This window comes from Dama dama, chromosome 5 (assembly GCF_033118175.1).
Source record: "Dama dama isolate Ldn47 chromosome 5, ASM3311817v1, whole genome shotgun sequence".
Taxonomy (NCBI): Eukaryota; Metazoa; Chordata; class Mammalia; order Artiodactyla; family Cervidae; genus Dama; species Dama dama.
In genome coordinates, this window is record NC_083685.1 from 122,727,394 (window position 1) to 122,751,815 (window position 24,422).

The 24,422-nt window shown below is 48.6% G+C and overlaps 1 protein-coding gene across 3 annotated transcripts in view; it reads left to right on the top strand.

Annotated features, from left to right (window-relative positions):
- Nucleotides 1-19,461, top strand: part of CYTH1 (cytohesin 1) — a 71,658-nt gene extending 52,197 nt beyond the window's left edge. For 2 of the 3 annotated variants that reach the window (XM_061144653.1, XM_061144654.1), the window contains exons 3-13: nucleotides 611-675; nucleotides 2,623-2,689; nucleotides 2,963-3,081; nucleotides 3,390-3,470; nucleotides 4,333-4,445; nucleotides 5,245-5,393; nucleotides 5,786-5,898; nucleotides 11,066-11,144; nucleotides 14,610-14,681; nucleotides 15,563-15,717; nucleotides 17,572-19,461. In XM_061144653.1, the coding sequence (XP_061000636.1) occupies nucleotides 611-675; nucleotides 2,623-2,689; nucleotides 2,963-3,081; nucleotides 3,390-3,470; nucleotides 4,333-4,445; nucleotides 5,245-5,393; nucleotides 5,786-5,898; nucleotides 11,066-11,144; nucleotides 14,610-14,681; nucleotides 15,563-15,717; nucleotides 17,572-17,650 (1,092 nt within the window). In that variant the 3' untranslated portion in view covers nucleotides 17,651-19,461. The remainder of the gene's footprint in view (nucleotides 1-610; nucleotides 676-2,622; nucleotides 2,690-2,962; nucleotides 3,082-3,389; nucleotides 3,471-4,332; nucleotides 4,446-5,244; nucleotides 5,394-5,785; nucleotides 5,899-11,065; nucleotides 11,145-14,609; nucleotides 14,682-15,562; nucleotides 15,718-17,571) is intronic. The other variant, XM_061144652.1, reaches the window with a different exon arrangement.
- The last annotated feature ends 4,961 nt before the right edge of the window (nucleotides 19,462-24,422 follow it).

Consider the following 24,422-nt stretch of genomic DNA (forward strand, 5'->3'; position numbering starts at 1 on the left):
TTGAGTCCTGCCTCACTGGTGAATGCTGGAAAAGCATAGCAGTTCTTCACTCAAGTCCCCTCCACCCCAGCAGTGAACGCTGTCCACTCTGCAGACCTGTTTGTTAGATGGGGCAGGAGGAGGAAGGCATAGCCAGGAGTGGCGTTCCCCTTGCTGGCCACTTGGCGGCAGTGTTGACCCAGTCCGGGCACTGCTGGCTGGGCAGTGGGGTGCCTGGGGACTGGTTTGTCCCCCTTTCAGTGAGCTGCAGATACACTGTGACAGACTGGCCAGGCAGCTGTTTTCCAATGGAAAATATATATTTTACATAGTGTAAATGATTGTAAACTCCTTGAGGTCAGGTTGTTATCTTTTTCTTCTTTGTATTCCCTAGAATGATTACAGTCTGGTAGGAACTCAAGAAACATTTGTTGAACAGACGAATTTTCCAAAAATTTTTAGGTTTTGGGGCGGTGTTGTCTTTATTTGGTTTGCTCTGTTTTACTTTTTGGTCAGAGGGAGTTATAGGAGATTTTGGCGATTTTATTTTTTATTTTTATTTTCTTTTGATTTTGGTGATTTTAATCTGATCTATATCTTCCTCCTGGTAATTCTGGACTGTGTTTTGCAGAGGCTGAAGGATGAGATAGCAGAAGTAGCTAATGAAATTGAAAACCTGGGGTCCACAGAAGAGAGGTGAGTCTGTCCTTTTCTGGGTGGTTTTGTGGTTGTGGCATCGCTAAGCGCCAGCCTGGAATTGTGCCCATGTCATGTATTTAAGGAGAAAGTGCGTCTTCTGCCTTCTTTTCTGAGCAAGCACCTATGTAGCCATACTTTCTGCCTTCCGCGCAGGGACTCCTGAATGTGAAGGCTTTTGAATGTTTTTGGAAAGGCTGAACTGGAGAACTTGGCAGGTCCCCCAAAATCTTAAACTGCCTTTAAATTGTTGTGTGAACTATTTCTTCTCTTCTCATATCCACTGGGTTCCTATTTTAGAGTTTCCATTTTTCGCTTTGGGTAAAGGAAAAGCTGAACGGATGCTGCTGATGCAGCTCCAGAAGGCTGGAGGCCCAGTTGTGTCTAGGCATCACTGCAAGCTTGCTTGTGCCTCCCTAACACTTAAGAGAACATAGAAGTGAGATTATAGCACAAAGTGCCAAGGCGTGTCTGCTGGTTCTTTTTTTCCTTTAACTACATGAAATGTTAGTTGATTTGAGAGTTTAATTTTGAATGGGGTTCCCAGACCGTTTTCTAACTGCTTAATGTTGTAAATGGGCTGTTTCTAATTCACTGCATGTCTGTATTTTTCTAAGCCTAAGTCTCCCCGTCTAGCTTCAGGAGACCATTGGGTTTTGTTATTTTAAACTTGTGTGAGCAGGGTCATATGGATTAGTGAAGCTGCATGTCCAGCAGAAACCAGCCAGCTCATCATGTCCAGTCTCTGCTTTGCCAGTTCTGAATTACAGCTTTCTTACTTGCCACTAAAAAAAAAAAAATTTGCAGCTTCAAAGAAATGGACGAATTGGTGTTTGTCAGAATTTACCATTTCTGCTCTTGCAAAGGGTACTCTTAAAAGAAGTGAATAGGGACTTCCCTGGTGGTCCAGGGGCTAAGACTCTGCACTCCCAATGCAGTGGGCCTGGGTTTGATCCCTGGTCAGGCAACTAGATCCCACATGCCACAATGAAGATCCTGTGTGCTGCAACCAAGACTCAGCGCAGCCAAATAAATTTTTCAAAAAGGAAATGAATAGGCAGGCTACAGACAAGGGGAAAATATCTGCATTACCTGTATTTGAAAAAAGACTTGTATCTGGAATTTATATAAAAAGAACTTATAAAACTCACTAATAACAAGACAACTTGACTAAAAAGCAGGCAAAAAAAAAAAAAAACCGTGAACGCTTTTACGTGTATAATAGACACGTGAAAAATGCTCAGTATCATGAGTCATGAGGAGATGCCACTTTACACCCACTAGAACGGCCAGAGTTAAACAGACAGGTGGTGCCTCGTGTTGCCGAGAGCTGGTGAGAACAAGCAGTGTAAACATTGGGGAAAACCGACTGGCAGTTCCTCCTAATGTTGACCGTATACCCCTGCTGTGCCCAGCAATTCAGCTCCCAGGTATTTACTCAGGAGAAAGGAGAACATGCCCACACACATGAGGACATCTATAGCGTTCTTATTTAAAATAGCCCAAAACTGGAATTAGCTTTAACGTCCTCCAACAGATGAACAGATGATTTCATGAGCTATTAACTTACATAGTTAATATGTAACTATGACAATACTCTAAAACTGGATTATGGTGATAGTTGCCCAACTCAGTAAACTTATTAAACATTGTTCAGATGTGCACTCAAAATGGGTATGTTATATGATATGTAAATTATACCTCAATAAAGTTTCAAAAATGAAATGGAAAAAAAAGAAACCCATTGTAGTAGAAGAAACAAAGGCGCCTAGGACCACGGTCAGGATTTCAGTTGACCTTCCATAGTTAGACCCAAGTGTGCCTGAGCTTTCCTGGATAAATCTCAGAAATCAGTGCACTTAAGTGACACATGTGGGAGTTATGTCAGTCTTTCAAAAATTCCCGATCACCGAGAATACTTAAATGGCTGTGATGGTTGTTTTACAGGAAAAATATGCAGAGGAACAAACAGGTAGCCATGGGCAGGAAAAAATTCAACATGGATCCTAAAAAAGTAAGTGACAAAAGACAGCAGCCAGAGCCTGTAGTCTGTAAAGTGGGGGTTTCCACATTGTCAGCGGGAACCGGGGGCATTTGAGACAGCCTCCCTCCCTTTTGTGGAGTGCAGCTCATGTCATGAGCCCTGCCTCCTGCAGAACATAGGATGTACTCACTATATACTTACTCTGTGTGCAGAGCACCTGCACCCATTCTTCCTGTGCCCCCACCTCCTTCCTGGGTGTTCCTGGCGTCTGAAGCACTATTGGCATCTTTGCTGCCTTTCCAGGGGATCCAGTTCTTAATAGAGAATGATCTGCTGAAGAACACCTGTGAAGACATTGCCCAGTTCTTGTATAAAGGTGAAGGGCTCAACAAAACAGCCATTGGCGACTACCTGGGGGAGAGGTAAGACTTCCGGGGACCCCTGCAGTAGAGAAGGTTAGTCGGCAGTTACCTAGAGAAACAAACTCCAAGATGCCCCGAGCTTTGTCCCGGGCAGGTGGAGGTGTTCAGCAGCTGCTGTCCTGTGTTCAGCCAGTGCACAGAGGGCTGCAGATCTTTCATTTGACATTTGGGTGCCTCTTGGGCTGCGGGCGGTCTCAGCGCTCAGCCTGGGAGGCAGCCTGACTGGGGGTCTGCACGACCCTGGATTCTCAGCATCATTGTCTGACTTCTGCTCTCCCTAACCCCGTATCTTTTGTTTCTCTTGCTAGAGACGAGTTTAACATCCAGGTTCTTCATGCGTTTGTGGAGCTGCATGAGTTCACCGATCTCAACCTTGTCCAGGCCTTACGGTGAGTGTGTTCGCAGCCACTACCTTGTTGAGGGAGACGGGTCTCTGGTTGTAGATCTGTCCTGCACACTTCAGTTCAGCTTGGTCATGTCCGACTCTTTGCGACACCGTGGGTCCTGCACAACCTGGCGTTGTAGTGAAATTGTACCTTGGGTGGTGATTTGAGTATCTATGATTGAAATGATTGGATGGTTAAAGGGGATTAAATTGAAAGCAAAATTTGCAAAACTCTTCCTCAGATCTTTATCATTGGAAATTGATGAAAATTTCCCCTTTGAATCTTTCCCAATTTCACTTCAGAAAATCCTTTAAATTTCTTGCCCTGAAACAGGAAATAGGTAGTGTGCCCTTCATTTTAGAAGGAAAAAAGTCAACATTAATTTTTTTTTTTGCTAAATGTAGTCCCCTTGTGCTTTTTGAGAAATTGTAATTTGGTATTTTCATTGCTGTTTAAGTGTGAATAATACCATGTTTTGTGTTGTTGTTTAGATAGATGAAAAAAATCCAGAATTAAAGCTGTTGGCCACGGGTCTCTGACTTAAAGGGCTCAGTAGTGACTGCTTTGATAGAAAGTCTCTTTTCCTGCTATGTCTTTTTTTTGTTTCTTTCTGGAAATTGGAGTTCTTTTAATTTGAGTTCTTATGTATCCGTCTGAAGAGCTGAACCATTCTTTTGAATAGGAAAATCTTTTTCTTTTTTTTCTTTTCATAAATACATTCCCTCCTGTTGAGAGGACAGAGATGTGGAGTGGTTAGCCTCCATCTGACAGAAGGCTGAAGGCCCCGCATCTCCCTTCACTGCAGAAATCTTTCACAAACAGGTTTTCTCCCCAGTCCGGTAACACACCCTGTCTTCCCCTCCAGGCAGTTCCTGTGGAGCTTCCGGCTGCCGGGAGAGGCGCAGAAGATTGACCGGATGATGGAGGCGTTCGCCCAGCGCTATTGTCAGTGCAACCACGGGGTGTTCCAGTCCACAGGTGAGCACGAGGGGCGTCCCCTCCTGAGGTCGGCAGCACCTGCCAGCTTCTCTTCTAGGTACTGGGTCATTCCTAAAACCAGAGGGATTAGGTTCCTGCCTAAGGACATCACTTTAAATGGTATTTATAATAAAAAAAATAAATAAATGGTATTTATAATAGTAAAAAGTTGGAAACTATCCAAAGTCTGCCAGTAAGGTAGTAGGCATCTAAGTAAGGGCACCTCTTGAATTATGAAGTGTACAACTGTTAAAATTTATGTTTTTATAAAGAGGCTTTATTGACATGGAAAAATGCTAATAAGATTAGCCAAAAGCAGACCTCAAAACTATGTATCTGTTGTAATTCTAATTATGTTACAGTCTGTATCTCTGAGGTACATTTTTAAAAAAAATTTATTTATTTTTTAATAGAAGGATAATCACTTTACAGAATTTTGCTGTTTTCTGTCAAACCTCTGAGGTACATTTTGTGATACATTACGTGTAGGCACATTTATGTAAGAAAGCAAAATAAGTTATTCCTAGGTAGTGGGATTGTAGGTAGTTTATATGTTCTTTTTCATATATTGTGCTTCTCTGTACATGTTCTTCTTTTACAAGCTGAGAAAAATGAAACACTTTTACATCTTGAGCGCTTTACATTCTTTCCTGTGCCTTGCCCTTCTCAGTTGGAGTGTGTCCAGACGTGTGGGTTTGGCTTACTCTTGGGGGCACTGCTTTGTAATCTCAGTCTCACCTGGCGTTTCTTGTTCTTTATGGTGGGATGTTTCTGACTGGATTTTGTTTTCTCCTTTTAGACACTTGTTATGTCCTCTCATTTGCCATCATCATGTTGAACACCAGCCTGCATAACCCCAATGTCAAAGATAAGCCCACCGTGGAGAGGTTCATCGCCATGAATCGAGGCATCAATGATGGGGGAGACCTGCCCGAGGAGCTGCTCCGGGTGAGCTCAGCTCTCCTTCAAGGCCACGGGCTCAGGCGATGCTGATGGAGGGGACAGGAGGGACGTGGGGTCAATCCAGTGTCTGCTCGGCCCGTCCACTCAGCTATATGAATTGCATTAAGAAACTGATAGCAGGCCCAGTGAGCAGTCAGTGGGGGAAAGTGATTTATAGCTCTGAGACTGGAGGCTCACGTGGAGGTTGGGCTGGTCTCCCCTTTTCCTGCCCGCCGGTTAGGCCCCTGTTCCTTTTGTCTCTGGGTCCTGAAGGCAGAGGGCTCTCGTGCCACCAGTGCAGGGCACGCAGTGATGCTCATTGCATCAGTGACGGGCAGGGGCGGGGGAGAAGTGTTTCTAGGGTCGGAGACGGGCAACGTCGTCGTCTTTTCTTCCAGAACCTGTATGAGAGCATAAAAAATGAACCCTTTAAAATCCCCGAAGACGATGGGAATGACCTCACCCACACTTTTTTCAACCCAGACCGAGAAGGCTGGCTATTGAAGCTTGGTAAGTGATGCCCTCTGGGTCAGGGCTCCTCACAGAAGCTTAGAAAGGATGTGCGTGTGCACAGCCGCACGTGCAGTGTGGGGAAAGGGGGTTTGGTACAGGAGGCGCTAAGGAGAGACTGTGGTATGAGTTCCTACTGTTCTGACAGAAGTGCCTCCCGAGAGACAGTGAATGCACGGCCAGCGCCCCACGGGACACACAGACTCCTGGGGCAGACTTGCCCACATGAATATTGCCCACGGGTGTTTGCGCTCCATGCTACCTCTCTGGGGTGGATTGAGGAGGGTTCGTTTCAAGGCGGTTCCCCGAGGACCTCGTCCTTTTCCCTTCCCAGCCCCCCTGACCACTGGGAGGGTGGCCAGCTGTGCCCATCTCTCTACTTCCCATCACAAGTTTGTGCCCAGTGCTCCCGCCTCCCCCACCCCCAGTGCATCATCACTTCCTTCTGCATCTGGCTCCCCACAGGCAGCGTGCATGGCAAACCCAGGGCCCTGGCTGCAGCGCAATCCACGGCACTCTTACTCATTCTCGGGCGCTGGTTTTTTTTCCCCCCTCCTTTCCAATCCAAATCAGCCACATTAATGATTTTGTTCATTCAGAAAAACTAAAAGTTGCTCCCCTTCCCTCTGCCAAAAGTGAGCTGGTATTGCTGAGCTGTGTGGTCATGATCTGCCATCAGAGGGACAGGAGTGAGCAAAAGGAGCAGTAGGTTTTTACGCACATGTACCTGTGACTGTTTCATTGACAGTTTCAGCACACAGGGAGAACCCCCAGACATAATGATGCTAATTTTTTGGCCACTGAGAGAGTACATTCCTCTGGTGTTTTTTTGCCTTGGCCTTTTGATGTGTGGGTTCCTGCATTCTCAGGAGGTGTCATTGGAATGATCCTCCTGTCACCATTCCAGCTGTAGGTCCCAGTGAGATTAGAAGTCCTTATTACATCCTAGGCTGTTACTGACACATCTGGGAAGTGCTGAAATGGAATCTTCAATTTTTGTCTCGTTCAGGAGAATTTGTATACTCTTTTAAAATTCTAAGTCCTTGTGTTTATACATAATGACTTAATTCATAAATTCTCCTTAAAGCACCACCTCACTGATCGGAGTTTTTTATGTCTCTCAAATTGGTCAGCATGCCATATATATTTAAGCCAGTAGAATCTTTGAAGTCAAGGCTCTAAAATTACTTATCCCAGTGGCAGCCACTCTGCTCTGCGTCCTGATTGCCAAGTGGACAGAGTTAAAAGGAAACCTGCTGGAAATGTAAGAAGTATATCCAAGTTTGGGTTTGCTTTCCCCTCCAGTGAAATTTGTTTAAATGCTAATACTAAGTGTTAGCTTTGACAGCCCAGATACTAAATTTAGAGCAGTACGAAGATTATCTTGGTTCTTACACCATGATGACATGTAAATTCATGAGGCATCCCATATTTTTAAAAAAGAAAAAAATTTAACTAAATGTGAAACTCATTTTTAGGTCATGGCATTACTTTTTCTGAACCTCCACCAAACCCTCCTAAACTCTTCCTGTCGTGTTTTCACCGTAGCACACTTAGAATCACCCCTGTTTGTGTGTGTGCCACGGAAGGCGGGCCTTCCGGCCGTCTAGTTGTATGTGTATGTCTGTGTATGCATATAACTGTAAGAATGTGTATTCTTGTGTATACACATATGTACATATGTATTCACAGGCTTGTGAGTGTGCATTTTCACACTTTAAATAGGAGTAGCCATCCAAAGAGAGACATTTAATTTCTCCCAAAGTAATCTTCACTGTGTTTGCTCTGGATTCTGGATATAGTAATAAATGTCAGCTCGATGAGAACTGATTGGTGGCATCTTTGGGGCCAGGATTTGGGTGGTGCCTCGGGTCTTGCCTTTACCAGGTAGGACGTGGCAGATGAGGCAGGCCCCTTATTCCCACGCCAGACAGCAGCATTTGCCCTGTGACTGTTTTTATGTCCCCATCCCCCGCCCAGGCAGACATGAATGACTAATACAGTGCACCTTAAGATTAAGGAGTCGGGTTTAATTTCTTTGTTTTAATTTTCTTTTCTCCCTCATTTGTATGTTTCCATGATTTTGGCTCTCCTTTTCCTTGCCCCAAACTCCAGGAGGTATGTAATCCCCTCAACCCTGCTCGCTCGCTCTGCCCAGGCCACTGTAATCGCTGCAGCGTTTTCTTATTTTGTTATTTTTTTGGTTATTTTGTTTTTTAATTGCTGGTGGTAGTGTTAATGCTGCTTCTAACTTACCATACAGTCCCTCGGGAACTGGTCAGGCTTGGGGTGCGGAGGGATTGTCATCTTTCCCTGGTAGGGGTGGTGCACGGTGTGTCCAACAGCTGGGCCCAGATGTGGAATAATTTGAACTTTCCTGAGGGCAATAGTGTAAGAAAACGCAGTAAGAGTGGGTTTTTAAAAGCAAGCAAAGCAGTCACTGAATTCTCTCTTGGACTTTACTGGTCAGGCGGATGCTATATTGTTGATTCAAATTGACACCCATGCATTTTCGAGATTTCTCAAGTGGAGAAGAGGAGGAGGAGAAGGAAGTGACTCCCACGGCCGTGTGCTTCTGACACACCTCCGATGACCAGAGAAGCAAACTAGGAAAAGAATTAAATTAGACAACGTAGGACATTTGCCTTTGCATGAAAAAGGGAAATGGTGTTTCTTAAACTCAGAATGAGGCCAAGTAAGGTTTAAAAAAAAAGACAAAAACCCCAAAACCCCTTCTTGAAGGCCTTCCGTTTAATTTCCTGTTTTGGGGGAGGGCATTACAACCTCGGCTCTGTTTTTTTATGTTTTGTTTTTATCCCTCTTTATCAATGAGTCATCATTCAGACCCCTAGATTGGCCTCTTAGTTATGTCGCTGGTGTCTGCCCTCCCCTTGCTGGTTTCGGGGCACGTGTTTTCCAGATGAGGAGTCCCTGGGTGTCTGTTACTTGAGCAGAGCCACACAGGAAAGAACAGCCCCAACACTGATGTTTGTAAAACGTTCTGGGGCCTTGTCAGGTGGCTCCCAACTCCCGGGGAGCCAGAGTCAGGCCTTTATATCTATGGGGTGGAGGCCGGTGGGCAGGGCAGTGGTCCTGTGAGTTCCTCAGGGACTGTCTTAGGTGCGCGCATCAGTCTGTCTGCTTCTTTCTTGTCTATTTTCCTTCCAACATGGAATGTGCCCCTGGGACCACGCAGTGCTCCATGGTAGGAGCTTGTTAGCGCAGCAGGTCGTTGGGAAATAGCCAGGCTTTCTTCGCCAGGGAGAGGCTTTGTCCAGCTTTGCTTTCTGTCCTCGATTTCCTCCCGTCTTCCTCCTTCTGGCATCTGATCCCTCTTCCACAACCTCCCAAGATCCGAGGGCCCCCGGGGTAGTCCTGTGAGGGGAGCGCACGGCAGTGGGCGTGGGCTGAGGTGTCCTGTGTGGGGTGCCCCGCGTGGGGGTGCAGGCCCAAGAGGCAGAAGAGCCACTTCCTCAGACGCTGACGGGGGCGGGCTTCCTTTTCACAGCAAATCAGCTCCAGTCCTAAGTATATCCTTGTCTTCCTTCTCCTCATTTATTTTGGTTCTGCCCAGCCTCTCCCATTTCCTCATGCATGTCATATTTCCATCCATGGTCTTCCTGACTCCTGCCCTAGGGCCTCAGGGGCCAGAAGCACGTGCTCACAGAAGCTGGCAGTCGATGTGGGGGAGAGAGTCAGTCTTTGCTTGACACCAGCACGGGACAGGGGGTGCGGGTGGGGGGCGTAGCACGCGCTGGCTTACGGCCAGCCTCCTTCCCCAACCAAGGTCTGTGCCATTGAGAACCTCCGCAGTTCACAAGCAGTCGCTTAACCTCTCAGAGCTTGGGCATCCAAGCAGAGCCGTGCCAGGAGCCTGAAAGTCAGGCAGCCCTTAGAGTTGCTGCCAGGACCTGTGCTGGACCCTTTATTTCTGGAATGGGACTTGCATTGCTCCAGCAATCGGGTCCTTTGAGGAAGCCAGGCGTGAGGGCACAGCCACATCCTGGAAGCTGGAGACACTCCCTCTAAAGCCCCTGCTCATCTGTTGGGGGTGAGGGGCAAGCGAGGAAACGTGACTGGGGTCATTGGATTCACACCTTGTGGTCCTTGTTTTCTGTGAGGATCGGAGAAGCGGTGCCCTCTATAGGTTACGTTGGCAGAGAGAGCGCCTCCTGTCCAGGGCAGCGCGAGGTTGTTTGTGAAACAGCCTGCGTATCTTACCACGTGAAGGCTTTTCATTTGGTTCGTATTCAGAAAACTTTTCCTGGACCTGGTGTGCGTTGAGGAGAATGGCTGTGCTCAGGGTCAGACTGGGAGCAGAGTGTGCCTTCCTTCACCCAGGTCATGGCAAAGTTTCTCTTCCTTCACATCATCTCAGGATAACGTCATGACTCTGACGTTTCCTTTGATTGAGGAACATTTAAAAGGACTAGGGGAGCCTTCACCAGCTCACCGCCACCCGTGAGAGCTCACTTGGCCTATGGCTTCTTCCTCCAGTTATTTTTGTTTCAAGCTTCTGGTGAGAAGTCCACAGTTGAATAGGTACCTCAGCCTACCAGTGGATTCTTCCCTGTTCCAGGAATCCTGCTTTGTCCCACCCAGGACTCTGGGGGAATTTAGGACACTGGCCCAGAAACCTAAAAAGTCAGAGTAGAAACATACTACAATCAGCAAGGTGGGCTGGACGGTGAAACTGCAGGACTGTGGGTTCCTTGTTCCAGGAACACTGGATTTGATTGTGAGGGGATTAAGATGTCTTACTTCCCAGTTCTTCTCCCGCCCTTTTCTGACAAAACCCTGGGCTGGTGGACCGGCAGTGTAGCGTGGCCAGGGGGCTGACCCTCTCCCCTCCTCTGTGTGCCCCATTTCCACTGCATCCATGGGCTTCTGCTGACGCTTCTCTGGTTCATCGCTGTCCCAGCTCCCTCCCCAGCCCCTGCGCTCATCTGCTGTCCTGATGTCATCTGCAGGGGGCCGCCCAACTTGCTTGCTCTGCTTGTACCCACAGACTTTCACACTGTGAAAGGTGCTTCTGTTTTGGCTCTGTGTCTCGTAACTGATGTAAATCTGCCATGGTCTCAGTGTCCTCCTGACGCCCTGTCCTCGCTTCCTCGTCCCGCACCCTGGCCAGTGGACTCCTATCCAACACACATCTCTCTTTGCTCTGCAGGTGGCAGGGTAAAGACCTGGAAAAGACGCTGGTTCATTCTGACTGACAACTGCCTTTACTACTTTGAATACACGACGGTGAGCGCCTGCTGGTCGGCTGGGACCAGGGGGGGCCAGGCTTTGTGGTTAAAACAGCTCTAATCAGACAAGATTGGAGGAGGTGGGGGTGATGGTCAGATGCTGCTTCTGAGGGCAGGAGAAGAGTTTTAAGTGAAGAGGAAGGGCTAAGAGGAATCTCAAAACTGGGGCCTGGGCATGGTGTGCGGTGTGTGGCCACAGGAACCATAGTTCAGAGCCAATGTCCAGCTCTCAACTGGGACAGCTGGTGCCTGGCTGGGAGACAGTGGCAGAGAATGTCATACATGGCATTAGAAAGGGGTCATGGAGCCCAGCTAATGAGTTTGGATCCATGGCCAGGGGAGAGTTTGTGGCCCCACTGAAAAGGAGACAGAGGTAACTGTGATTTGGAGAATGCGCATCTGTGGTAGCTGGAATACTGAAGCACTTGATTTAGAAGGAATAGCCAAAGGGCACAATGTATAACAGAGGAAAGAAAGTGAAATGAAATGGGAAAAGTTAGAGACTACCTGGAGTTTTAAGAAACTGATGTTTACTTAAATTGAAAATTTTGTTGGTTTTTTATTCAGTGGGAATGAAATTGTAACACAGTACAAATACTTGTTACATACAAGTCCCGTTTGTAACAAGACCTATGAGCATAAAGATTGTACAGCAAAACCTTTTCTGAAGCTCCCTCTAAAGGAGCCCCCAGGAAGCCTGGCAGGTTGGTGGCCTCAGATTGGAGCCCTCTCAGACAGGCTCCTCACGGCTGGTGCTCTTGTTTCTGCCCTGTTCCTTGGTCATCAGAAAAGAAAACACATACCGCTGGCAGCACTGGCGAGGGTCTTACATAAGTCAGGGCAATCGAGGTCCTCCTGAGAGAATGAGGATTTTAGAAGCATCTTGTATCATAAAGGTGGGGCACAATGGGATGAGAGTCCTGGTCGTGTTTGTGTGACACTCAGTGGGAGCCAGGAGGCAGGCCCACGCCTGACCCTTTGCAGCTCAGGGGTAAGCAGGTTCCACTCTGTCCCTCACGGCGGTTCTTCAGCTGGTAGACGTCATGTGGGTGTGGCTTCTCAGCCCGGCAGTGAGAGTCGTGACAGCCCCAGCTGGTGACTCAGTCACTCAGCAGTCCCCAAGGGAGGCTGACCGGGATTTTGTGTGTAACGGGGGCTGAACTCATGCCTCAGAAGTTCTGCAGCTTTGCTTTTCTGTTATGAAAATCCTTTCAAATAGGAGAGTGATGTATTTCAAATACCAAAAACAGGACAAACATTTTTTTTAACTCCCTCAAAGTACCGCTGTGAACAATTTGGTAAACTTTCTTCTGTTTTGCACCCGTTCCCCCGACATGTATTGCCTTTTTTCTTCTAGACTGATGACATCTCTAAAACGTTGTTTGGGTCTTTTTCGTTGGTCTCTGGGTTAGAATGAACTCTCTGCAGGCGTCTCAGCAGTGCACCCCTAGGTCCCCGGCGGTCTCAGTGGTAGTGCAGTGAGAGTCTAGAAGCTTGTGGTTCTTAAAATGACGCCGACCATGCCAGTGTTACCTGAATTCAGTCTAGCAGTGCATCAGCATTTTATCGGGCAGTGGGAACCAGAGAAAACGTTCGCAAAGATGCTGATGGGGGAGCCTCGGGCTCAAGATGGTCGGTGGAGACATCCTCATGGAATTACCTAATAAAGAGGGAAAATCTAGTAGAAATAAGTGGGAACAAGACAGCCGGATAAGGAAAGGGCAGAGCTCAGCACGCTTCCCATTTGGCAGAAGGGGCCTTGGCGCATCCTGGGGCCAGCAGAAGGGCCCTTGCTGTATGGTCAGGCCCAGCGAACCCCAGACCTCCCTGCCCCATGCCCAAGTCCAGGAGAAGCAACCTCAGCAGGAGTTCTTCCCTTTACCCCTGTGGATGGAGAGTAGAGAGGTCTGCTGAAGGGTAGAAACCAGGGAACAGTGGAACAACAGGACTCGCTATATCAGTAAAAGCTCTGAGGATGTGTTCATGTGAGCAGACTGTCCGTGGCGGGTCTGCAGTGCGCGTCAGCTCCAACCCGCGCTGGACACCAGCGGCCTCAGGGGAGAGTCAGGGCGCAGGGTGTCTGAGGGGGGCGCTCCCTCCACTCACTTCTCTCCTGGGGGTCAGAAGCTGCCAGAATACAAGATATCCGGCCCTCCAGAAGTTTCAGACTAAAAACAAGTAAGAACCAAAACTGCATATTCAAAATATAGCTATATAAGTGTGGAATTATAACTTATTTATTAACAAGTTAAAACTTTAAGGAATGATTAGCCAGAAATATAATTCCTGTTCTAGAGGAAAGGCTTGAGACAATCCCAGAGATTGAAAGATAAGCGTTAAAGCAATTAGTGGGACTTCCCTGGTGGTCCAGTGGTTTAGACTCCAGGCTTCCAATGCAGGGGACCTGGGTTCAATCCCTGGTCAGGGAACTAGATCCCACATGCTGCAACCAAGAGTTCACATGCCACAGCTAAAGATCCCTTCATGCTGCAACTAAGATCCAGTGCAGCCAAATAAATAAAATATTGGGGCGGGGGGAGAAAGCTAACAGGTGCAGAGGACAGGTGAGAATGCTCCCAGTGCCAGAATACCAAGACATGCAAATGCAAAGACAGGTCATGAGATTATTGCCCTGAAAAGGAGAAAGAAACCTGAGTCTGCAAATCAAAAGGGTGCACATGGTATTTTAGGAACATTTGCTCTACGAAGCGTGGCATAGCCCAGTTAAACTGTTGACCTTGGAACACAGTTTTTGGCCATTGGTGTCTGGACGTCCGAGAGAGGAGGTGAAGGCTGCTGGTCAGGTGCCGGCAGGAGTGGGAGTGGCCTTGGCTGAGATGGGAAGCCCTGGAGGAGGGCTAGTCGGGGGTGAGAGGACGCGGGGCTCTGTTCTGGACAGGAGTCTAGGTGCCTTTTTGGTCCAGGTGGAGTTATCAGGCAGGCAGTGTCTCTTTGAGGATCCTACAGCCTGGAGCAGGAAGACGGTGCCGGAGGTAATGATAAGGTAGTGACACATGATGCAGCTGTAGTCCAGATGTTGGGGGCACAGAACAGGGGCGCCCAGGGTGAGACTGGGGCTTCCTAGCTTTGCTGACACTAGAACTGAGGCTTGAAAGATGAGTTAGGCAAAGAAGCAAGATAGTTTTTGTGTGAAAGGGACTTACACATTCCCCACTGGAAGGCCACCAATAGCTCTTGTCACACTCATGCTGTCAGAGCATCTGCAGAAGCACCTCTTCAAAGGCCTCTCGGTTGTAGGGGTTCGTCTGTGATATGTTGACAACACCCACACGTTTCTTGACCCTATTCTTGTTTTAGAATGTAGGGTGTGGGCTCTAGAGCTGATTTGTGGACTTGAGGTCACGGGGAGGTGCAGGAGCTGGGCTGAGTCTCTGTGTGAGGGTAACAGAACAGGTGTTCGGAAGCCGAGCAGTGAGGTCTCCTCTCTCCATCTCTTCTGCAGGATAAGGAGCCCCGGGGAATTATTCCGCTAGAGAACCTGAGCATCCGGGAGGTGGAAGACTCCAAAAAACCAGTGAGTGTTTTTGATGAGCTGCTTCGGAGGGACAGAAGAGATGGGCTTAGCAGCTGTTCAACATAAGATGAAGTCACAAAGGTTTACCATTGACCCTGGGCAACATGGTTGGGGCTGCGCGGGTCCGCTTACAAGCGGATTGTTCTCAGTGGTGACTGCTGCAGTGGAACACTGTCTGCGCTGGGCCGAGTCCTTGGAGGCCGAGCCTCTGCTGCACAGACGGAGGCCACCTGTCCATCAGACGTGGTCTCTTACTGTGCAGAAGGTCGGTGCTCACCCCCGCCTTACTCAAGGGTCAAGGACTTGAAAAAACTCCAGAAGTACTAATTTAGTTTAGCCTAACTTTTAAAATTATCTTTACAGGTAAGGCAGAGGTGAAAGAAACTAAATAATGTCTTGCATTCTGTCAATCTGCTTTAGTGTCACTTTCTATCACACAAGGTATAGGATTATTCTTCCTTAAAAGGCTTTAGCAAGCTCTCATGATTGGGCCACTTATTTTTTGATCTTCAGATGGCTTATAAATATTTTTCCTTTGTTTTGGATTATTGTATTGCTGACTTGGCTGTAAAAGGCATTCGGTTACCTGCAGTTACCTCCATATTTTCTATAGGTTAGGAGTAGAGCTAATGTGTATCTGCTTGGTATCTTTGCTAGTAAGACCTATTTATATACAATGTATGTTCTCCAGAATTCCACTTTTAGGCTCCTCTTTTTCAAAGGAAAATGTATGTTTCCTATGAAAGTCAGAATAAAGAAATTAACGTTTTTTTTTTTTTTAATAAAATTTTCCTTTTGGGGAAATAAATGAACCTTTTTTTTTTCTTGGTCAGCAGCTTTCTTGGATCTTTATTGCTCTCCCTCTCTTTCTTAATTCTCAGAACTGCTTTGAACTTTACATCCCCGACAATAAAGACCAGGTGATTAAGGCCTGTAAGACGGAGGCTGATGGGCGCGTGGTTGAGGGGAACCACACGGTCTACCGTATCTCGGCCCCAACGCCCGAGGAGAAGGAGGACTGGATCAAGTGCATCAAGTAGGTGACATATGACGCTGGGCCCTCGCATCCCAGACAGTCACACCCCAGCTACCTGTGTGTGCCCGCCCACCTCAGCACCCTGTGCGGAATCCATGGTGGGTGGTCCGACTCTGATTCCCGGGTGACTTTTCACTGGGTCCCTGGATTCTTGACCCTTGGACATTTTTCAGAGAGTACCTCACATCTTGGTTTCCCAAGAGCCTCTCCTGGCCCCACAGAGGGGACTGGTGAGCAGGCTTAGAGGCACAGATGCCACTGGCCAGACTGGCCTTCTCATGTCTTTGGAAGCAGGTCTCATCTTCATGGTGACAGCTCAGCGGAAATTGTAACCATTCCCTTTTATAATTCCTTAATCCTGCGAGACACTGTTGTCCCATTTACAGATGGGCAAACTGAGGCCTGTTGAGGGTAAGTGGTGAACGCTTGTCAAAGTCATGTGGCAGTGATCCAGGATCATAAAGCAGAGCTCCACACCCCCCACTGAGCTGTGAAGAAGAGAAGGTTTGGGAGAAGGCAGGTGTAAACAGATCCTCAGATCCAGGGCTCTCCTGGTCCCTGCTCTGCCTGTCACCAACTTTATCACAGGGGAGGTATCCTGCTGCAGCCCCTCTTCCCCACTCCCCCCTGGGGCTTCTGTGAACCCTGTCCCACCCGCCATCATGCCCACCGCCCATCACCATGCTTGTCTCAGTGGCTCTTCCTCCTGGGAGCACTCTGCCCACTGGTGCTGCGTTCATCAGGCATGACCCAGCCATCCCCTAAGGGTGTCCCTGGGACCAGAGTGAGGATGACCACAAGAAGGAGCACACCTACATGTGCGGCTGGGCGGGGCTTCCAGACCTGAGCACATCATGTGTCCTGGGCCCCTCATGTGGGCCAGAGATGTCCCGTGGCGTCCCTGGGGGTTGGCTCCTCGCCCTGACTCCCTGAAGACGGAAGCAGGATTCCTTCCCAACCTCTCCATGTGGTCAGACACCCGCATGGCAGAGTCCCTCGGGACTCGTCCCGGCCTTGTCCAGGTCTTGCCTCCCGTGCACACGTCCTCTTTGTGAACAGGACCTGGTCAGCTTGTAGGAGCCATTGTGCACCTGGTCAAGTGCAGAGTCCACAGTCACATGGGCTTGTGACAAGCCCGGAAACTGTCGGCACTTGGAATACCACTTCTCTGGAAAAGCAAATGAAACTTCAAATTGTGGATCACAGCTTGCTTGAACATGGAGAATGACCAGTGTAAAGGGGCAGCAGGGGGCCACGGCCTGCTGTCACCACCTGTGCAGGTGTCTCTGGGGCCAGTGTGGAGGCTGCCCGGGCTGTGTCCCCACCAGACTGTGGATGTGGGGCAGGCCACTGGCCGCTGCTCGGCCCCCGCTGCCCAGTGACAGGTCTTGGCTGCTGAGCTGGTGCACTTGGGGACTCAGAGACTGCCGAGTACAGACTGCAGCTGCCCAGCCAGATGCCCACGTGCCAGGTGACACACAGGGCTGTGTGGCAGTCACTGCTGCAGACGAAGCCTCTGTCGTCACAGAGCTGGAGCATCGCATGCGACTGTTTCCCGAGTTAGAGCGCAGCCGTGAGGTGTAGAGGACTCATGAACTTAAGCTGATTACTTGGTTGAAACAGGCAGTAAGCGCCCCACAGTTACCTTGTTACCTGTACCTCATCTCCCTCCAGACTTGTCTTCTGTGCCACGTGTGGATCCAGCGAAGGCTGATGCCATGATGTGGCCTTGACAGGGATGGTCAGGCAGCTGAGGGGAGCGTGTGGGCACAGCTGCCACTAGGAAGCCCCGGCCTGGGTTTGTATCTCCTGTTCCTTGGTCCTTGCTGATTTCTCTCCTTTTCTGTGCTGCAGGGCGGCCATCAGCAGGGACCCTTTCTACGAGATGCTGGCCGCACGGAAGAAGAAAGTGTCCTCCACGAAAAGACACTGAGTCTGCACAGCCAGCGGGGCCCACGTGCCCGGCGAGTGCTTTCCAGCCAGTGAGGCCCGGGGTGGCCGCCGCGCCTCCGACAGAGTGGGAGCGTCTGGCCAAGCATCACCCTGAATTCCTAGAGACTAGCTTCAGCTTTTGCTAATTTTTTTAAGTGGGAGAAGGGTAGATGGTCACCCCTGAGGAAGGGGGCCTGACGCCTTCACACTTGGGTTTTGAGCCTTTCTCTCTAAAAAAGAACAGAGCTCCTGTCGGCCAGGCCGCCCCCCGCAGGTCTCCGCTCAGCAGGTCTGAGAGCAGAGCTCAGAGCCGACCATTTACCTCTCGGTTATTCCCTGGGAAGAAGCCTTCAACCCTGTACCATAAATACGTGTATCCGTATCTTATTATATGTTAAGAAAAAGGCGGGAATGGAAGAGAAGCCACATACTATAAAGATATATTTTTGTTTTTTAAAGAAAGAGAGAAAGTAGAGCTGTCCAGATGCATTCTGTCCCATGTGCTTCGGGAAGCTTCTCCCTGGAGAAGAAGCTCTCTGGACCACTGCTGCAGGTGTCAGCCCAGGGCAGGGGCTGGGCAGACTGCCTCCCCGTGCTCATAGGGGCTTGGCTGGGTGGGAGAGGGGGTGGCGAGAGGGAGGAGGGGGCCACGCATCGAGGACAGCCTCGGGGTCTGCAGGGCAGCGCCAGCCACTCCAGTCAGTGCTTGTCCTTCCTGGTGCCTGGGGAGCACCACGGGGAGAAGGGAGTCTGCCCGCCGCCTGCGCTCTTCTTTCTCTTTCAGGAGTCCTTCTTGTCGGGCTTTAAAATAGAAAGTCATCATCTTTCCTCGAGCTACATACCTAATAACCAAAACTGTGAGGAAGGCAGTCCCATCCGAGGGTCTGGGATGACCTGTTTCTTATTTGGTTTTTCTTCCTTCTGCCCCTACACTCCATTCCTCGTTTTAGAGGAAGGAGCGGGTCTGACCTGACCACCTGAGGGCTTCGGCCTTCCCTGCCTCAGAGCTGGCCCTCACTTGGACCACACCATGGGTTTAGTGGTGGCTCTTGGAGGGGAGCGGGCCTTCACCTGCGTGGCAGGGCCAGGGCGGGGGGAGCCAGGGTTGAGGGCTCGGCCCCCACTCCTGACACATGGCCAGAAGGAGCCGCGGCCACCGCTCTCCTGCCGTTCTCTCAGGGACTCTCGTCCGGGCCCAGCACCCAGTCCAGGCAGAGCAGGGCCGGCCGGGCCATCGTTGCCAGACCCCTCCCAGGCCGTGTGACCCCGGCTCCCCCGACTCCTTCCAGGCAGGCTTGCATCTCTGGAAATAGCTTTGATAAAGGGGGGTGGGGGTGCTTTCTGGGCCCTCCCCTTGGTGTAGGTCCTCCCTGGAGTGGTTTCAGGCATTTTAATGCCGGAGCTTGTGAAGGTGACAGAAGAGGGTCCAGGCTGGTAACCTGACCTTTCTGGGTGAGAGAGCCAGGGCAGGGCCAGCCGAGAGCCAGGGAGTCTGGGCCGGTGCTGGAGCCCCTCTGGTGATCTGAGTCCTTGGCCCAGGTTCTGGTGAATATTACCTAGACAGAGAGGCACCTGGATCAGTATTAGTCTATTTATCAGAGGTGTAAATAATCCATGTATAGTTTTTCTCCTTTTAGATTATTTTGTATTTGTTTTAAAAAAAAGTTTTGTCAAAATATAAACGACTGAAAGTTGTTGACAGGGTTTTTTAAAAATTATAATTATTATTCCAATTTCTTTTTGTTTGTTTGTTTTTTGCATTGTAAACTAGCGCCAAGGAACTGCAGCAAATAAACTCTAAATCTGCCCAAACCACTTTGTTACCTGTGGCGTTGCTTCGTGCCCGACTGGGCCCTGAGAAGGAAGGTTCTGCTTGTCAGGTGCACTCGTGAGGGTGGGTGTGTCGCCTGAACCTCACACAGGTCAAGTCTAGTGACGATAAAGATCAGAAGTGGGGAGGATGGTGCTATCTCCTGTTAAAGAGAGCAGAGCAAGAAAGATGACTGGCATAGTGATTTCCCCCTTTTCTGGAAGAAAAAACAAATGTCAGACATTGACTTTATTTTTTTTATTAATTTTTATTGATTATAATTGCTTTATAATGTTGTGTCAGTTTCTGCCATACAACAAAGTGAATCAAACCGTTATGCACATACCCCTTCTTTTTTAGATTTCCTCCCCACTTAGGTAACCACAGAACATTGAGTAGTGTTCCCTGTAGAGTGGGTTCTCATTCGTTACTTGTTGTGACAAGTGACACATAGTAGCACGTATGTGTCACTCCCAGTCTCTCAGTTCATCCCACCCGTCCTTCCCCTGCTTGGTATCGGTAAGTTTGTTCTCTCCATCTGTCTCTTTCTGCTTTGCAAATAGGTTCATCGGTGCCATTTTTCTAGATTCCACATATAAACAATATTATATAGTATTTGGTTTTCTCTTTCTGAATTACTTCATTCTGTATGACAACCTCTACAGACATCATCTTTTATTAAGATCAAGAAATGTGCCTTCAGCCTTTATAATACATTTTCAGTATCATTTCAGTTTCCAGATGTGCCTCCATAACACCAGGGAAGAGTCACAGTGAGGTAGAACCCAAAAAGCCCAGAAGATACTCAGCATAGCATCACAGGGTAAGGAGACAGACAAGCCCTAGCCTGTCCCCTCAGCTAGTGTTTCACCAGAAAGTGCAGTGTAGAGTTACCATGTGATTCAGCAGTTCCATTCCAGCGTGTATGCCCAAGAGAACTGAAAACATGTCCACACAAAAACTTGCACTTGAATGTTTATATTCGCATGATTCACAGTGGCCAAAAGGTGGAAACACTACAGATGTCCCTCACCCGATGACTGGATAAATGAGCTTTGGTGTGTTCCTGCAGTGGAATATCACGCAGCCATGAAAAGGAATGGGGTTGGGATTCGTGTTGTGACATGGCCAAACCCTGAAAACATCATGCTGCATGAAAGTAGCCCGACACAGAAGCTCATGGTTTATATGATTCTATTTATATGCAGTGTCTTTAAAAGGCAAACCTATGGAGAGAGAAGGTGGGTTGGTGGTTGTTAGAGGCTGGTGATGTCAGGGGAGAACGGGAGTGACTGCGCATGGGTACAGGGTTTCTTTTGAGGGTGTTGAAAATGTTTGTTGATAGTTGCACAATGTTGCAAATACAGTAGAACTCACTGAATTGTACACTTTAAATGGACGGGTGAATTCTGGACTTCCCCAGTAGTCCAGTGGTTAAGAATCTGCCTACCAATACAGGGGACACGGGTTCAATCCCTGGTCCGGGAAGATCCCACATGCTGTGGAACAACTCAGCCCCATGCGCCACAACTACTGAACCCTAGAGCCCCTGCTCTGCATCAAGAGAAGCCACCACACGAGAAACTCAGGCACCACAGCTGGAGAGTGGCCCCCACACGCTGCCGCTGGAGAAAGCCCATGTGCAGCAAAAGACCCAGCGCAGCCAAAAATAAAAATAAACAATTTTAAAAATAAAAGGGTGAATTCGATGGTAAGTGAGTTAGATCTCAATTTTAGAACAACAGCAGTGAATAAATGCCATGACTTCCTGTGGTTCTGAAAATATGGTTCCCTGGACAGCATTTCCAGCAGCATTGGGGATGGGTTAGAAGTACAGATTCTCAGGTGCCCGCCACACCCACTGAATTGGAGCCTGCTGTGCTGGGACCTGACACGGTTTAACAAGTTTTCCAGGTGCTTCTGGCGCCCAGTACTGTTTGAGAATACTGCCTTAAACAACCACCCCAATTCTTTTTGTCACCAGACTCAGGTTGGCTGCTCATTGGTCAAGTAGCCAATGTTAAGAGACAAGTGTTGGTTACAAAGAAAGATGGCTTTACGTAGAAGCCAGCAATCCTGCAGAGAATGTGGACTCATGTCCCAAAGAACCCATTTCCCCTTGTCAGTCAGGGGGCAGGAGCTTCTAAGGGGGAGTTTCAGGGGTACACACGTGGGGTTGGGGTGCCACGTGCAGAACAGCACAGTCGGCTCCAATAGTCATCTTGAAATTTCTCATGGAGTGATCTGATCAATGTCACCTTGATTATTTTAAGTTCAGTTAATCTTCAGATCCAGGGTCAGTTCCCATTTCCTTAAGGCCAGTTTTTGCAGTTGTGCAAGATGGAGCAGCTTATGTCACGTCTGCGGTCTGATCATCATGTTGTTAACAACTTCCGCCTGGTTGGGGTTTCAGTATCTGTGAAACAGCCAAAAGGATATTACTGAGGATGTTACCTGCAGCCCTTGAGGAGGAACTAAAGGTATTTTGTTTAATAACTGTTATTTTGTCTTGTTGACTATTTTCCTCTGTTTCTGCATTTTCTCACTTCTCTGATTGAATTTATTCTTTGGCTAAAGTTTTTCCAGACAAGGGGCAGGTGGAGGACTTGGGGGGTGGGGGAAGGTGTCTCTCCAGGGAAGGCCTCATATAGTCCTGATCAGTTACACTTGCTTCTCTTCCTTGTGAGGCAGACATGCGTACATACGTATATACACATCAGGTTTAGTGAAGTATAATTCTGTACCATATAATTCATCCATTTAAAGTGTACAATTCAGTGGGTTTGGTATATTCACCAAGTTATTCAGCCATTAACCATCAATTTTGGAATATATTCATTCTCCCCAAACAAACCCTGTTGTTCCCATTAGCATCCTCTCATCCCCCTGCAGCCCTCGGCAGACCCTCATTTCAGCCTCTGGGGACTTAACCTCTCCTGGACATCTCATAGAATTGGAATCATACACTGTGTAGTCCTCTGTCTGACTGCTCGCACTCACCACTGCTTTCAAGGTTCATTCGTGTTGTAGGTTGTCAGTACTTAATTCTGTTTTATGACTGATGTTCCATTTTATGGATATACCACATCTTTATTCATTCATCTGTTGATGGGTGTTGAGTAAATTCCACTCTTGGGCTGCTATGGACAGTGGAACCATGAGCATTCATGTGCAGGTTTTGTGAACATCGCTGGCGTTTTTGACAGTTTGTCCCATTGCATCTGCATCTTCGTCCTCAGCCAAGGACCTGCCTCCACTCCCTGCTCTCGGCTTTGATGGACGAATCTAGGCTCACCTACCTCTCTGCCACCTCGACGTCAGGCTGTTTCACTGACCCCTCTGCCCACCCACCGCCTGCTGACACTCCACAGGACTAGCCTCTAGTGTTCGCAAATGCCAAGTAGATGACCAGTCACATGGTTGCACCTGCTAACCAGCTGGGGCCCCAAAATGTGCCTCTGTGCCTCTTTTCTCTCTCTTTGCCCCCTATTGGGTCTGTCCACCAGGGGTTCCCCGGGGCCTCCCATGCACACTCAGCGTGTTGTACCTGAGCTCATGCTCTGATCGCCCTAGGAGGGTTCCTTGTCAACACTTCCCCCTGAGCATAGCCTCACCAGTGATTCTTGCCTGAGTGCTCTGCGCACACTCATCTGGTGGCTGCAAAATGATGAGCCCCACCTCCAGCGCCCGCCTCGAGTGACCAGTTGGCCCTTGGCATCCTGACTGTGAGGAGCCTTTCTTTGTCCTGCTTGCACACCTGTTAATGGCGTGGATGCATGGATTCCTGTTTCCAGAGGTCTGTAACATACTACTGTCCTTACTGAGTCTGACGCTCAAAATGTCCCCAGTTTGGCCAGTGGGAGCCCCATCCATTGGCTCCATGTCCTATGGGTGATATACCCTGCATTTTCTTAGCACTGACGCCTTTCCTGGCATCACAAAATACTTCAGGATCACCTCATACCCACCGTCCCTCAGTTCCAGGGTCAGCCATTTCTCCAGGGGCCTCCGGTTCCTTTTGAAGGCCAAGAGTTGGCCTCTAGGTGTGCCCATTGCTACTGAGGTCCCTTTGCCCTTTCAGTGAACAGGGCTAGAAAACATGCACATAGATACACATGGACACTACACACTCTAGCACAGGTACACCTATATGTAACAGCACATACCTCATTGGGCTAAGTATGAATGAATCAAATGATGCATATTAAAAAAAAAAAACAAAAACAGCTCTTAGCCTAGTGCCTGGACCTGGAACTCAGTTTCATCCTCATTATCATCATTATTTTACTTATTTTTGAAAACTATGGAATCCTTTGCTGATCCTTTGCATGCCATGCATGAAATCCCAGTTTGGGGTCCAGAGCAAGGGGCCAGCTGACTCACCCGCTCACTCCAAACAGGTGGACAGATGTGCCAGAGTTCTGCTTAAAACGTGCTGCCTGGGGGTTCTCTGGTGGCTCAGAAGTGAAGAATCTGTCTGCCAATGCAGAAGATACGCGTTCAATCCCCGGTCCAGGAAGATCCCACATGCCCCAGAGCAACTAAGCCCCATGTGCCACAACGACTGAGCCTAGAGCCCTTGATCCTGTGCTCCGCAACAAGAGAAGCCACTGCAATGAGAAGCCTTCCCACTGAAACTAGAGAGTAGCCCCTGCTCGATGCAACTAGGGAAAGCCCGAGCCCAGCAACAAAGACCAGCAGAGCCAAAACTAAAAAAAAAATTATTAAAAAAAAGTGATGCTAATAAAAAAAAAAAAAAAAATCAGAGGAGAAAAAAAAAAAGTGATGCATGGACCCACCAAGCAGCTGCCCCATTTGTACTGCAGAACATCAGACCCCTCCCCAAGGGCGCCAAAAGGAGCTTTGGTAGAAAGGAAACTCTCTGAGCAGAGATCACATGCGAGTGATAAATGCTGCCATGTCTTTTCTTTCATAGGTTATTTGGGTGTTGGCACAGCAAGCA